General features: G+C 43.0%; 1 protein-coding gene across 2 annotated transcripts in view; it reads left to right on the top strand.

Annotated features, from left to right (window-relative positions):
• LOC113446438 (complement component C6-like) overlaps positions 1–15925 on the top strand; it is a 53038-nt gene that overhangs the window by 10578 nt on the left and 26535 nt on the right. For both annotated transcript variants that reach the window (XM_026716091.2, XM_087927351.1), the window contains exons 5-10: positions 250–391; positions 1058–1196; positions 3095–3295; positions 6855–7095; positions 8730–8852; positions 11024–11190. In XM_026716091.2, coding sequence (XP_026571876.2) covers positions 250–391; positions 1058–1196; positions 3095–3295; positions 6855–7095; positions 8730–8852; positions 11024–11190 — 1013 coding nt within the window. The remainder of the gene's footprint in view (positions 1–249; positions 392–1057; positions 1197–3094; positions 3296–6854; positions 7096–8729; positions 8853–11023; positions 11191–15925) is intronic.

A 15925-nucleotide genomic window follows, 5' to 3' on the forward strand; every position in this document is an offset into this window, starting at 1 on the left:
TATGCTTTTATGGTTCCCCTCACCACACACATTCTATATATTTTCAGTGATAGTTGTGGAGTTATCCCAAATTTTGCTGGCTCTCCAGATTTAACCAATAATAACAAAAAGGCTACATATGCAGAATATTTCTTTCCTGTATAATAATGTGGCCTTCATAGAAGCATTCATTCCTTATAGAGTTGTTTGTCTGCTTTTCTTTAAAAAAATGGCTTCTAATGCTTTTTCTTCTTCTTTTGTTGGCAAAAGGTCGCTGCATTAGCCAGAAGTTAAAGTGCAATGAAGAAAATGATTGTGAGGATAATTCAGACGAAAGAAACTGCCCACGTGTGCGACCCGTGTGTGCTAGAAAACATGAGAGCATTCCTGGTGTTAGCCTAATGGGCCTTGGGTAAGCCATGTTTAAAGTGCTCAAGGGAAAGAGGAATAAGAAGCAATAATTCAAAGGAATTAAAGGCATAAACTATGAAAAAGAAAAGGAAACACAACTAACACAAGTTTAAATAAAGACCATTCATTATACTGCTCCATGCTTTCCTGACTTTGCAAACCATCTGGGCTTTCTTAATATCCGTACATGGCTGCAGACATTACCATTTGTTCTATAGTTATACATTGAGATGCTCAATTTCATTTAGAACCAGTTATCCGAGAAGGAAAGAAGAAGGATTCTAGACAGACATTTAGAAAAGAACTTAAGATAGATAAGAACATGGAAAAAAGGAGGATCTAGTCTAGTTTTATCAAACTTGATGCCTTTCCAATATTTTGGACTACAGCTCCCATCAGCCTTGGACAGTGGGGCAAGTATAGTTAGGTATGTTAGGAGTTGTAAGCCAAATATTTGGAGGTCACCAGGATTCCTGTAAGTTATTAATGAATTTAATGAATCAGCTTTCGGTCTGTTTGCTATGTTACCACATAAGGGTGTGGCTTTATTTATTCTTCAGTGAAATACCATCTTGAACAGAAGTCCCTCCCCTGCTATGAATAATTAAGGAACTGATCCAGGATGCTTTCCATGACAGAATGCAAAACTTCTATTGTTTTCCCTTAGATATCATATTCTGGCAGGAACGCATCGAGGTGAAGTTCTCCATAATTCTTTCAATGGAGGCACTTGCAGACTTGTGAAGACTAGTGATTTGAGGAAAACATATCGTCTTCCTGCAAACTTAGAGTCTGTTTTCTTCCAGGTACCTACCCAAAGATATTTAGCATGTTGGCTGTAAGCATGGGCTTTACGTTTTGGCAGAATTTCATCTGCCATCATCAGGCTTGTGTATTGGGTTCGTCTTCGAACAAAGTACAAAAACAAAATACCCGAACAAAGCTGAATACCATGCATATCACACACACACACACACACACACACACACACACACACACACACACAGACACAGACACAGACACACACACAAATGCTTTACAATATGAATGCTAGGAGCATCTGCAGGACCTGGTCAAAAGAGTTAAAACAATGGCTATGACATTGCAATAGAAACTCTGCTTGTTTTTAATTTGCACTGAGCACATACACCAAGCAAATTCAAATGGCATTTTCAGATATCTTTTATCTGTTACAAGAACAGCAAATTCTTGCCCAAGGAGTCAAAATATTCTCTCTCTTGCTCTTCTGTGGGGTCTTCTTCAGAGAATAATTAGGACTGCAGAAAAAACAATTACTACCAACCTGCCTTCCATTGAGGACCTATATACTGCACGAGTCAAAAAGAGGTCTGTGAAAATAATTACAGGCCCTCTCACATCCTGGACATAAACTGTTTCAACTCCTACCCCCAAAATGACGCTATAGAACACTGCACACCAGAACAACCAGACACAAGGACAATTTTTTCCTGAATGCCATCACTCTGTTAAATAAATAATTCCCTCAACACTGTCCAACTATTTATGAAGTCTGCACTATTATTACTATTAACCTTCTCATCACTCCTTATCACCCCTCCCCTCCCACTTGTGACTGTATGACTGTAACTTTGTCATCTGTATCCTTACAATTTATATTGACTGTTTCCTAGTATGATTTGATTGCTTAGTGTACCCCATGACTATCATTAAGTGTTGTACCTTATGATTCTTGACTCTTGACGAATGTATCTTTTCTTTTATGTACACGGAGAGCATATGCACCAAGACAAATCCCTTGTGTGTCCAATCACACTTGGCCAATAAAGAATTCTATTCTATTCTATTCTATTCTATTCTATTCTATTCTATTCTATTCTATTCTATTCTATTCTATTCTATTCTATTCTATTCTATTCTATTCTATCAAAACAGCTACAGGCAACTTGCAAACCTTAGGATGGAAGCTCTCCATCTTATTTTGTGTGGCTCAGCCTACTTTCAAAAATCCTGGGTGAGGGACATTCAGCAAGAGAGTTTTGCCCTTGTACTGACAGCCTCTGGGAAACAGAATGAAAAGTAAAAAATGGAATGGGTTGTCCACAAGGAGGGAGAAAAAATGGAACTAGAGAAAGGAGATTATAATCATGCCAGGTTCGGCCTCAGTTTGAGTGGTGTGCAGGCAAGCAGGTAATGAAAAGGGCCAGCTCTTTGAAGTAGGCCAGATCAAGAAACTGACATTTATATTTACTGCTGATTTATTGTTATGGTCTGTCAAAAACCATCACTTCTCTTCTCAAGGACAACAAGGTCAAGGTGGAACTGTTCTGTGTCTCCTCACACTTCATACTTTTTCAGAGTTGAGCAACTTTCCACATCTGAATGGCTTGCCTTCAGATGCTGTGGGTGCCCCATCAATGGAGGCTTTCAAGAAGAAAATGAACATCCATTTGTCTAAAATGGTTTAGGGTTTCCTGCTTGAACAGAGGGTTGGACTAAGTGACCTCCAAGGTCCCTTCCAACTCTGTAATTCTGTGTTGTAACATTCCACATTTTTCACCTCTTCCTTAAGACCAAAGCTACATTTCTCCACAAAAGACACTTAAAAAAACCCACACAGTTGTGTGAATTAGAAACCCCAGCTATGGGGACTAGTATTGCCCTTTAAAGAAGTAAGATTCAGTCCTTTGTCAAACCAGCTTTCTGTAACTATATCTCTCTGTAGGTAGTGAATGAAGAAGATGATGTGGTTTCGGAATATTACAATGACTTAATCCCCTTGGAAAGCCATACTTCTCACAGTAGTTCTTTCTCTGGCTCTGGCAAAAAACGATCTGGGATCCCATTCCTGTTCTCCAAGAAGACCAAAGTTCATGTCACATCCTCTTCCTCCTTCAAGGAAGCAATACAAGCTTCAAAGAAAAAGGTATGGCTGTTTGCATTCTAGCTTTCGACTCCATTTGCAGAAGCTGATAAGTGAGAGACCAGGAAAAGTCAGTTGTTCATTAGCCTGTTCACACAGAAAACATTTCTGTATTGAATTTCCTGCTGCGTTGGGCGTGAGTGGCAAATGTTATTGCATGCCCGAAATGTCAAAGCCGATTGTTTTTAAATTGCATGAAAAGGCAGTTTGCTTGGCAAGGTGAGGGAAGAGAACCATTATTTTTCTTATCCAGGCTATTCATTTCTGTTTTAAAAATGAATTTAAAATATTTCAAAATGAGAATATTTTCTGTGGGTGACATCTGGCTTCTCAAATGCAGGACATCTTTAGAATTGTAGCCAAATAAGGCAGATCTCCTTTTGTATATAGTGATTACCAATGCCCACTAGATCATCTGATCATCTTATAGCACGGGTGTCAAATTTGCTGAGTCGTGTTGATGTCACGTGACATATCACGACGTTTTTGCCTTCATGGAGCTGAGGTGGGCATGGCCTGTGCGTGACACATCCATCTCACGGGGCGCCAGTGTGATGCCCCTGACAGACATTTTAGTGGGAAAATATAGCACTCGTAAAATTTAAAGTTGCGTGCTTTCTGAAAGCACCACTGCAGAGGTGGTATTAAGCAGGTTCTGACTAGTTCTGGTAGTGGAGATTTTGAGTACTTTGGAGAATCAGCAAATACCACCTCTGCCTGGAGATTTTACAGGATCCTTCCCCTGCCACGCCACCAAGTCACGCCCACAGAACCTGTTAGATCTGGGAGGACGGTTCAAGAACGGAGGCAAGACTCCAGATAGCAACAACAGCTCTTTATTTGTGACTTCAGATCTGAGCAACTAACCCCAGCGCTGCAGCAGCCTCTATATAGGGTTGGCTGAGGCTAGGCAGCCAATGAAGGCGATTTGAGCTTGCCGCTCTGGCAGGGCCAATCGCTGCAGCCCGCTTACTGGCCAATCGCATCAGTCTATGGCAACCAATCACGATCGGTTATCAGCGGGCTGATCAGATTTGCAGGCTACAAGCCTGCTAGTCTGGAACAGAACCGACAGTAAATTTTTTGAATCCCACCACTGCTCCAGGTGTAGATTACACACATTGTGGGCCATTCTATTTCCTGACTTGAGAGTGGGGTCAGAGGTAGGTAGACATCAGAAGTGGTATTCAGCAGGTTTTGACCAGTTCTGGAGAACTAGTAGCAGAAATTTTGAGTAGTTCAGAGAACTGGCAAATACCACCTCTGACTGGAGATTTTACAGTATCCTTCCCCTGCCATGCCCACCAAGCCACACCCACAGAACCGATAGTAAAATAATTTGAATCCCACCACTGTACCACTGCCCTGCAATCGGGATATGAGAAGGTAGATGTGTGGCCAGAAATGACTGCCCCATGTATTTGTTTGAAAAGTGCAGTAAAAAGCTTATCCAGGAAGAACTTATCCAAATGAAGAGTAGTGCCTTTGGTGAAGCAAGATACAGATAGTCCCTGACCTACAACTTTCAAATGAGGCACCAGTACACAGGTAGTCCTCAACTCACAACCACAACTGAGCCCAAAATTTCTTTTGCTAAGCAAGACAATTATTAAAGGAATTTTGCTCCATTTTATGACCTACCACAGTTGTTATGAAGTTAGTAACATGGTTGTTAAGTGAATCTGGCTTCACAGTTATGGCAGTTGCAGCATCCCCCATGGTCATATGATTAAAATACGGATGCTTGGCAACTGATTCATATTTATGATGCTTGCAGTGTCCTGGAGTTATATGATCACCTTGTGTGACCTTTTGACAAGCAAAGTCAAGAGGGAAGCCAGATTCACTTAGCAACCGTGTCACTAACTTAACAACTGCAGTGATTCACTTAACAACAGTGGCTAGAAAGGTCATAAAATGGAGCAAAACTCACATAACAACTGTCTTGCTTAACAACAGAAATATTTGGTCTCAATTGTAGTTGTAAGCTGAGGTCTACCTCAGTGGTGCTATTCGACTGGTTCTGCCAGGGTCTGGCGAGCCGGTAGGAGCAATGAGCAGCTGAGACCAAACTGGTTCTCTCCATTGCTCTGCTGTTGAGCCCGTCCTCCCACCAGGGCTCCCATACTCACTTTTATCTGCTGAATTTGAAGCGCAGCTGCTTTGCACGGCACAGAATAGTGCCATGTGGCAGCTGCTGAAGCGACCAGGAGAGTGCAGGCTTGCAGGAGGCAAGTTAGAACGCCTCTGCCCCTGAGCAAAGTGCATGTTTGGCACACACATACATGCAAAGTGTGTGCACGCGCGCACGCAAAGTGCACCCACCAAGCCACGCCCACCGAACCAGTGGCAACAATATTTGAATCCCACCACTGGTCTACCTGTACTATTATCTCAGGGGGCTTCACTTAACAACTATGGCAAGAAAGATCGTAAAATGGGGCAAAATCTACTTAATAAATGTCTTGCTTAATTGCGCATGTAAGTTGAGGACTACCTGTATTCAGATGCCTCATTTGAAAGCAAGGGACTTGATAGAATCTTTTGGTTATCATTTTCACCTTCCTTCCAATAAAGTTTATTGATGCTACACATGCTTCAGCATTTCTGCCTTTGTCTTAGTATTTATGTATGTGCAGAATACAATATGAATCCTCAGTGGCTAAAACTAAAAGCATATGCATATTACTTTCCAGAATGTTTATTTTGAACAAATCTGCTTAATGGCATTTCCAAGGAAGGCAAATAGGAGCATGATTTTTAATACCGTTTTCAGTTATAAGAACTGCTTTTATTACTGCAGAGATTATTAACAACAATAATAACATCCATATTTCATGGAGAAGTGTGGCCAAGAATTGTAAATTGAATTAAGTGTTAATAAAACCCTACACGAGTTATACGGGAGGACTGAATGTCCATGTACCAATATTATTTAAAACTTTAGGATTAAAAAATATTAAACTCTATCATTAAATGAAGCAGAGAATTTAAAAGGCAATTTTTCTCTAGCTTGGAGTGCCAATTTTATGTATTTATTTTAAATTTTATGTATTTATTTTACTTCATACGGAAAGGCTTCTAGTCATATAGCAATGATGTCACAGGCAGAAGCACAGCTAATATGTACACATATTTTTGTTTTGTTTTGTTTTCTGGGGAGTTTCAGGATAACTTAAAACATGATAGCCCACAGTGACATCCTAATGTATCTGTTTTAAAACTTAATTGGTCAAATAAAAGAAATATATTGTATTTCCTCAGACATAGAGTGTGCATATGTTTGTGTGTATGTGTGCATGTATTTAGAGGGGCACAAAAATGGATCCAGGGGGACTATGTGCTACCTAGATACAAATTGCTGACTTAAAGTTTCTCATTAATAAACTCATTTTTAAAAATATGGATGGAGCTGCTCATTTGGTTGGTTGTAACAGGTGATAAAGAGGTTCTAATTTTGGTTCGATAAAACCATAATCATTACCAATCATTGCATATTATGGATCTAGGAAAAAACATTTTAATCAGAGTCGCATCCATGTTTTCTCTTCTTCATTTTTAGGAGTCCAAATTTATTAGGATCCATAAAGTCATAGCGGTATCCAACTTCACCATGAAGGAATCAGACCTGCAGCCATCTAAGGTGTTCTTAGAGGCGCTTAATAGCTTGCCCCTGGAGTATAACTATCCCCTTTACAGCCGGATATTTGACGATTTTGGCACACATTACTACTCCTCTGGGTCACTGGGAGGCAGATATGACCTCCTTTATCAGTACAGCGCTGAGGAGCTGAGAAATTCAGGTATATGGGCTTCAGTACAAGGAGATGGAGCCCATTACTGGGCCAGTAACTATATTGGGAATAGAAAAGTTGCCTTATCCTTTCATCATGCAGCTGTAATTCATCCTTTTCTTTCCATGGGTCTTTTTTTTTTTTTTTTAGTAAGCAGGGGGTTGTACTAGAAGACCTCTAAGGTCCCTTCCAATTCTGTTATTCTGAGAGGATTAAAAGAGAAGGGAGTCAAAGATGCGTTTCCACCAAAAGTCTGAAAAACACTTCCAGTCTGGGAGAATGGAGGAAAAATGGAAGGCATGTAAAATGATAATATCTGTGAGGGGTCCTTGGTGGTCTCTGAGTTTGCTTGTTACCCGAACCAGGTAATATCATCAGTGCTAGTTGGGTAATAAAACATCTACAAGAAAACAACCAAGTTCAGAAAGCACCAAGGACCCCTCATTTCAACCCTGAGCTACAAAATTCTCCTTTATTGATAACATCTGTGTTGTTGGAAGCTTTCTCTGTGAGAAAGACCATTTGAAAAGGCAGATTTACATGACTGCCTCACAGACGGGTGGGCTGCTGGGGGTTTGCAGAGGTTCAGGAGAGCGCCTAGCTAAGATTCTGTGCAGTTCAGAGAACCCTCAAATCCCACTCCTGGCCGGCCCCGCCCCACCCCACCCCTGCCCCACCTCTCACAGGAGTTTTGGATGCAGGTAAGTGCAGGGTGCATGTGGAGGTTCGGGGAGGGCGAAAAATGGGCCTCCTGGAATTTCGGGAAGGCCGGAAATGGGCTTGTTTCCGGCTTCCAGAGAGCCTCTGGAGCCTGAGGAGGCCGTTTTCGCCCTCCTGGAAGCTTGAGGAAAGCCTCCAGAGCTCAGGGAGGGCAAAAACACCCCGCTGGCCACGGTGCAGGAGGCTGACTAGGCCACACCCACCATAGCCACACCCACCCAGCAACTGGGCAGAAAACCCTTTGCTAAAATTTTTGAAGCCCACCCCTGCTCACAGAGTGATCCTACTGGGATAGAGAAATGGTCCAGTCTTAGAGACCATGAGGACCCCAAACCCAACTGACGAGCAGAAATAAACAGAAAGAAATGTCTCCATTGCTTGGTTATTTTATTGTCTTTTACTACATTAAAATAATCACTGCATCCAGATGAACCGCAAATGGTACAAGTGCTTCTTATTAATATACCACATTTAAGAATAAAACAATGCATCCTACTTTTTCATCATTAAAAATATACACCGTGTAAGAGTAAAATTCATTAAAACAAATGTGCGGCATCTTTTACAGCAATTTACAAGTAACCAATTGAACCCAAAGTAATAATTCTATTAAAAGTTGCTTAGAAGACTTATACAAGAAATGGGAAACTGGAACAATAATATCCAACCAAGCCAGAAAAGTAAAACAGCCACAAATTTAAAAAAAGCTGCATGTGCAGATATAATTAAGAAGAATATGTCCTTTGGGTCTACAGCTCTTCCTATTCTAAATTGAACGGCCATTTTAATTTTTCAGTCTCGCTTCCTTATATGTCAAATGCATATAATTTAGATGAAGCGGTGGGAGGAGGAGGAGGAAGAAAGCAGGAATATTCATTTTTTTATATGCTAAAATATTCCAGAAATAATTTTCATTTCTTAAGGTTTAACACAGGCAGCATCACAAGAGTGTATCCGAACAGAAACAACCAGGCGTATCTTCGGTTTTAAAAAGAGGAAAGTGAGAACAAGCTGCACAAGCAACAGTATGGTTGCTCGCCATGAAGGTGATTATCAAGGAAAACATGACCCTTTGGGAACATAGGGTTACAATTTCAGTCCAACAGCTTCCAATGACAAATTATAAGAATGTTAACACCACTAGGATTTACTCAAACATTCGTGTGTCTCCTTTAATTTCTTGTTATCCTTCAGGGGGAAAGATCTAAAACTAGCACGAGCAATAGCATTCATATATCACTTCACAGTGCTTTACAGCCCTCTCTAAGCTGTTTACAGAATCATCCTATTGCCCCCAACAATTTGAGTCTTTATTTTACTGACCTTGGAAGGATGGAAGGCTGAGTCAACCTGAGGTGGTAAGGATTAAACTCCCGGCAGTGAGCTGATTTAGACTACAATACTGTATTTCAGGGGTGTCAAACTCTTTTTCATTGAGTAGCGCATCAGAGTTGTGTTTGACCTTGGGGGAGGGGGCATGGCCAGGGGGCGTGGCCAGCTTGACATCACTCATGTTAATCATGCCACTCATGCCTGTGGTGACCTGAGCACTCTGCCAGCAAAAACAGGTTTCCAAGCTCCATTTCCGGCTGCAACAGCCTCCTGCAACCCTCTGCCAGTGAAAACGGAGCTTGGGAGGCCACACAAGCTCCGTTTTTGCTGGCAGAAGCGCCTCAGGCTGGTCCTTTATTGTTTCCAGGGTGGCCCCGTGGACCAGATCTAGGCACCCTATGGGCTGGATCTGGCCCGTGGGCCTTGAGTTTGACACCCCTGCTGTATTCTAACTACTGCTGCACCATGGCTCCTAAATACAGATAATCTTTGACTTACAATCACAATTGAGACCAGAATTTCCATTGCTAGGTGGTTTTTTAAAGTCATACCTGATTTTATTCCCTTTTTGCTATGATTGTTAAGTGAATCACTGCATTTGTTAACTGAATCACAAAGCCATTAAGTAAATCCAGCTTCCCACATTAACTTTACTTGTTGGATGCCAACTGGGAAAGTCACAAATGACAATCAGGTGATCTCGGGATGCTGCAACCATTGTAAATATATGCCAATTGCCAAGTTTAGTTTAGTTTATTGTCATTGCACCTCATACAACGAAATCAAACATCATCTTCAGTGCACATCATGACCATGAAAATAAACACAAACACATATCCTTCACCCTTCACACATTGAACCAGAAACCCCTGACACCACACCAACACTGCACTATACAGCAAATCTTTTTTTTAAAAAGCACCTGAATCTTGATCACATGACCATGGAGATGCTGCAAAAGTCATAAGTGCAAGGACCAGTCATAATTTTTCAGTACTGGTGTAACTTTTAATCACTAAACTAATGATTATAATTCAAAGACTACTTGCAGAGCACAGAGGACTTGCTTCCTATAAGCCAGTCAAATCTATAGATAGTCAAAAGAAACATGCATATTTTGTTTGTCATGAAGAGAATAATTTCAAAAAGGGAAACTAACTGGAAGGGATGTTCAAAAGTTAGTTTTAAAAAAATGTTGATAGTGGCCACAATGGTGATCCAGGATATGCTTGTTTTATATGTGCATTGCACATCTTGACTTTTTCTTTAAAATCTATATTTGTTTCTGAAACATCTAACAAAGGAAGCACAGAAGCAAAATGCAAGTAATGTAAAATGAAAAGGCTCTATTCCAGGATCTGCAAATATTATGTACATTTTAATGAATTCCTGTGGGAGTCCAAAATATGAGATTTCCTAAAAATAGAAATTGGTTCCTCAGCTTCTAATACTCTGTTTCTGTTTTCAGAAAATCTTCCAGATGCTTTCAAAATGCTTGAGGGCTAGAAACTTGTGGTGAAAAGGGAGGGAAAGATGTTTATTTGCGGGCCATGTGTTAAACTCTGCAAACGACTGTGTTGAATGCATATAGCTTTGTTAACAGTTCTTAGTGATGCCAAAGCTGTTGTTTTACAAAGTCGGAATGGCTGTCGAAGAAGCTTGATAGCATAATACATCCTGCCTTTTTTGGTGCACCAATGGATAAATCCAGTCAAAAAATGCACAAAAAGGACATTGTTAGGTGAAGATGTTTTACTTTAACTCTTCCTGATTTCCAAGAGTGTCTTTGACAAAGTATTTTCTGTTTCTACTTCTGATGGTTGCTATGAACCTACCTGCTTATGTTGCTGCTCCAATCACATGCTTTGTTAAATTTGTCTTCCAGGTTCATTTCTGCAATCCTCAGAGAAGTCCATATCCTTCATCAAAGGTGGAAGATCCCAGTTTGCTGCAGCTCTTGCCTGGGAAAGACAAGGAGCTTTTCCTGAGCACACTATCTTTACCGATTGGCTGGAATCGATGAAGGACAATCCAAGTGTGATTGACTTTGAGGTAGCAATAAAGGAGAATATTTGTAGCTCAGGGTTGAAATGAGGGGGTCCTTGCTTGGTTTGTTTTCTTGCAGATGTTTCATTACCCAAACTAGATAGCAATAGCATGTAGAATTATATACTGCTTTGCAGGGCTTTACAGCCCTCTCTGAGCAGTTTACAGAGTCAGCATTTTGCCCCCAACAACCTGGGTCCTCATTTTACTGATCTTGGAAGGATGGAAGTCAACTTTGATCCGGTCAGAATCGAACTCCTGGAGTGAGCAGTGAGTTAGCCTGCAGTACTGCATTATAACCACTGCTGTCTCTCAGGGTGGCCTTCCATTTGTTTCTGAATGGAAGCTTTGAATCTTCTAAGAAAAATGGCAACATGAAAAGCATTTGTCATCCGCCTGTGAATATCAGGAATACAAAGTGAGATATTACTAATCAGATTGCCATAAAAATATAGGCATGGGTGAGATTCAAATTTTTTAACAACTGGTTCTGTAGGTGTGGCTATGTGGGCATGGCCACATGATGGGTGGGCGTGGCTTTTTTCCAGCAACCGCCCCTGGTTTTTTTTTGCCACATGGGCCTCAGGGAAGCCTCCTGGGGGGCATTTTTGCTCTCAGAAGGCTTCCCTTGGGCCCAAGAAGGAGTGCGGGGAGAGGGGTATGTGCTGCAGCACACACACCCCTGCGCACCCCCGTTTGCCTCCCAGGCCTTAGGGAAGCCTCCAGGGCGAAGTGGTAAGACAGCAAGGGGAATCCCAGCACAGCTGATCTTCGGAACAGCTGATCATCGGAAAGGGGAAAAAAAAACCTTAAGGAGTGACTGGGTAGGAGAGAACGCAGTCAGTGATGTTGGGCATATTTGCAATGTTGAACATATGTGATAAGGACTGATTGGTTGGGGAGGGGAGGGTAGGTGGAGAGGGGTGGGGCCAGCCTGGGGAATGATTTGCCGGTTCTCCAAACTGTGCAGAATGATAACAACTGGTTCTATAGAACCAGTCTGAACCAGTAGAATCCCACCCCTGAGTATAGGTAGTCCTTGTAGGAGGCATGGTGGCTCAGTGGTTAGAGTGCAGTACTGCAGGCTACTTCTGCTGACTGCCAGCTGCCTGCAATATGGCAGATCAAAACTCGCTAGGCTCAAAGTTAACTCAGCTTTCTATCCTTCCGAGGTGGGTAAAGTGAGGATCCAGATTATTGGGGGCAATATGCTGACTCTGTAGACTGCTTAGAGAGGGCTGTAAAGCCTTGTAAAGTGGTATATAATGTGTTTTTCACAAAATAAGGCCGGGCTCAGCAGGGCTCAGCTCAGAGAAGGATGCGGCACAGGCCGTTGCCTTGCCCTCCTGTCCATGGATGGGTGGGCGCTATCACTGCCTCGGGCGGCCTCTCCAGGTGGCCCCTTCAGGTTTGTGTTGGAGGGACTTGGGAAGGAAGCCAAGCTCAGGTAGGCCCGTCTCTTTCGGCGCACATCTGCAGCTTGCTTTCCCGGCTCTGCCCAGCCCACATGGCTCTGGTGTGGCCCTGACTGGATGAGCATAGGGTCCAGCAGGGAGGTGCTTGCTGCCTTGGCGAGAGCTCTGCTGCCGGGCAGGAGGGGCTGCCTGTCAGCTGCACTGGGCACCCCAGGCAAAGCTCTTCCTGCTCTGCCCGGCGCCAGGCAGGGATGGCAGCTGGGTGCTTCTCCCGGGGTGGGCCGATCCTGCTCTGCGGCCCTGGGAGATTCGCCTCCCCACATGGGGTTGGGCTGCCCTCTCGGGCAGGGGAGGCTTTGTCAAACCAGTAGTAGGGTGTCATTTTTAAAAGAATTGGCTTTGCCTTTGAAGGCGAAGGGAAGGTGGGGACAGGAGCGCCTGCAGCTGAGTGTCTCCGCTGGGCTCCGATTGCAGGGAGGAGCCCTGGCTGGCTGCGGGTGGCTGCACCAAACGCCGCAGCATTGCTCTAAATGCCACGGCAGCAAGGGAGAAGGGAAAGCAATGGTGGAGGAAGGTCTCCTGATACAAAGTGCCCCACCAATGCCAAAGTCAACACAGGCAGCACCATATCCGAGTATGCAACAAAACTACTTCCTAACAGCAAGCCCCACCACCACCACCATTCCCCCCCATTTTGCATGTTTAATATAGGCCTTAATTTGGGGGGAGGGGCTTAATTTGATTTGAACATGCTGGGCCTTCCTATTGGTGGAGGCCATATTGTTGGAGAAACACAGTAATTCTAAGTGCAATTATTATTACTATTGACATATGACCAGAATGGAGTCTGCCCATTATGACTATATGTCTTGATAGTAATAAAAGGATCAGCTACAAAAGAGCTTTGTATCATCAGCCTTTTTGCAGGAAATGGGATTGCCAGTGTCTGAAAATAAACCTCCTTTTTTGCAGCAGTCATTAAATGAACACCACTGTCATTAAACTAACCAATGGTTCACAATGGGCACAATTTTGCCAAAAACTGGAAGTACTAATTTTTGGCAAATTTGTTATAAAACACAGTCATGTCACTCTGGGACATTGCAAATGGCCATAAATTCTACAGTGTTTCCGAGCGCTCAAAGTTCAGTCATGTGATTGTGGAAAGGCACGACTGTTGGAACCTCAGAAATGGATCATAACTCCCATTTTTGGGGTTGATTGTAATTTCAAATGGGTGCTAAGAGACCAATTGTAATTCAGGACTACCTGCAATGAATAGCCTGGTAAGTTTTGCTGTTGAAGATTTCCCATTACGTTTCCCCGTCCAATCATTTCCCCCCCCCTACCAAAACAGCCAAGGAGCATTATATAGTTCTTGAGCACGTTCAACATTAATTGGGGTGTTTTGGAGACCTCACATTTTTTCTCCTACACATTTCTGCATTTCCAGCAGCTGTGGCTTTTCCTCATATTCCTTGACACTTTTGTTTGAGATCATAGTGGTTTGCTACTACCTCTGAAGATAAAAAGTTTGTGGGTGAATGACTATGATTTCCAGTTACTTTAAAAAGTCTGGGGGGGAGGGGAATTCACTTCCCTGGCCTGCTCTTTAATAGACATAATAGAAAAGAGGAAATTGATAGAAAGTAAATAGGAGAACAAGGAATTTCAAGCATTAATTTTCCATACAATTTTACAAAACAGAACCGATGAGACATTTAAAGCTTTTAGCCTTTCCCACTGTCAGTATATATAGAATTAAATTACTTTGACTGCAATTGTTTTGGGGAAACATTCATTGTATTACAACCTTTGATTGCTATGTGTTTTTCTGATATGATGTGGATCAACAGCTAGGGAATTTATTCTTCCCCTCCCCATTAAGTTCATTCACCATTTAAAAAAAGACACCAATACCATGCTTTACAAATCAAGGCAACCCTGATCTCATGAGGTTAAATAATTAGCCAACATTGCGGTTGATTGCAAGGTGGGGAATGCCCAGAACTTAAACAGCTTGCCAAATTCTGTGATACGATATAACCTCAGAAAGCAGGACATGCAAATCTATTGGTAGGAAATGTTAGCATTAGACATTGAACCAGGAAGTTATTTCTGACAAATCTTTTAATTTGAACATCTAATAGAGCCATAATATGTTTGGAAGTAATGTATCTTATAATCTATGTGCCTGCTGGACATAATACTATTGGAGGGTATGCCAAGTACTACATCTTATGCATTTCTGATTATCTGTAGGATGGTAGGGTTTTTTAAAATAAAAAATAAAAATGGAATTTGTGGCTTAAACAAATAGTTCATCTCTAATTTTTCTTTCAATTCAAGTAGTAGCAGACTTGTTTTCAGACACTGGCACTTCTATTTCATGCACAAAGGCCAATTGTGCAAAGCTGATTTGTGGCTTATCCCAGCTGGCAACAATCTGACACCTGTTATAGACATGTTGAACTGAAACTCTCAGAATGTCCATGTTAGGTTTGGGAAAAGAGAGGCTGAACCAGAGCATGAGTGCAACAATACTTTATTATACAATAAAGGGCTGATCGTGCTTGCCACGCCTGGGAGCTGGCTCGCAGCAATCAGCAACTGGTTGGACCCCGCAGCCTGCTTTTATAGCTGGCTGCTGGGGAGAACCAACCAATGAGGGAGGGGAAGAACGCCCACGCAAGGTGCATGGACCTGAGTGAGAACTCCTAGAGTTCTCAGGACATAACACCCCTTCCCCCAGATGCGAACACGCATAGTCTTTGAGGTAGGCCGGTGGTTTATGTTGGCGCCCGAACGGCGCAGCTCAGGAACGTTGTCTGTCCGTTCGGGGTCTGCCCGGGAAGACAGAGCCGGCAAAGTGTCACCAGTGTGCCCCTCGGTTCGGGCAAGCCCGGGGCTCATAGGGTTGGTCACTGGGGATGTGCTCCGTGAGACTGGATCGGGCTGGTCAACCGTCTGGGCGCCGCTGTCCGTGTTCGGGCTTTCGGGACCGGTTGTCGGTGTGAACTGGTCACCGGGCATGATGTGGATGTGGGGCTGAGGATGAGGCCTCCCTTCGTCTAGTGGCTCTGGATCCCTGCTGGTGAGGGTGCTGAGGCGCCTACGCAGTTGGTCTATGTGCCTTCTCCAGACACGGCCATCCTCCAGTCTGACCCGATACGACCGCGGCCCGGTGATAGCTACGATCTCACCCGGGATCCACAGGGGTCTCCAGCGAAGTTCCTCGCAAAAACTGGCTCCTGTAAGATAAAATGTCTAACCCCGATGTGGAAGTGAGGGGAGAGTCAGGGCAGTATTGTGGGTGAAGTCTGTCC

The sequence above is a fragment of the Pseudonaja textilis genome, chromosome 2 (genome assembly GCF_049901715.1).
Source record: "Pseudonaja textilis isolate UNSWEBS1 chromosome 2, rPseTex1.2, whole genome shotgun sequence".
Classification (NCBI taxonomy): domain Eukaryota; kingdom Metazoa; phylum Chordata; class Lepidosauria; order Squamata; family Elapidae; genus Pseudonaja; species Pseudonaja textilis.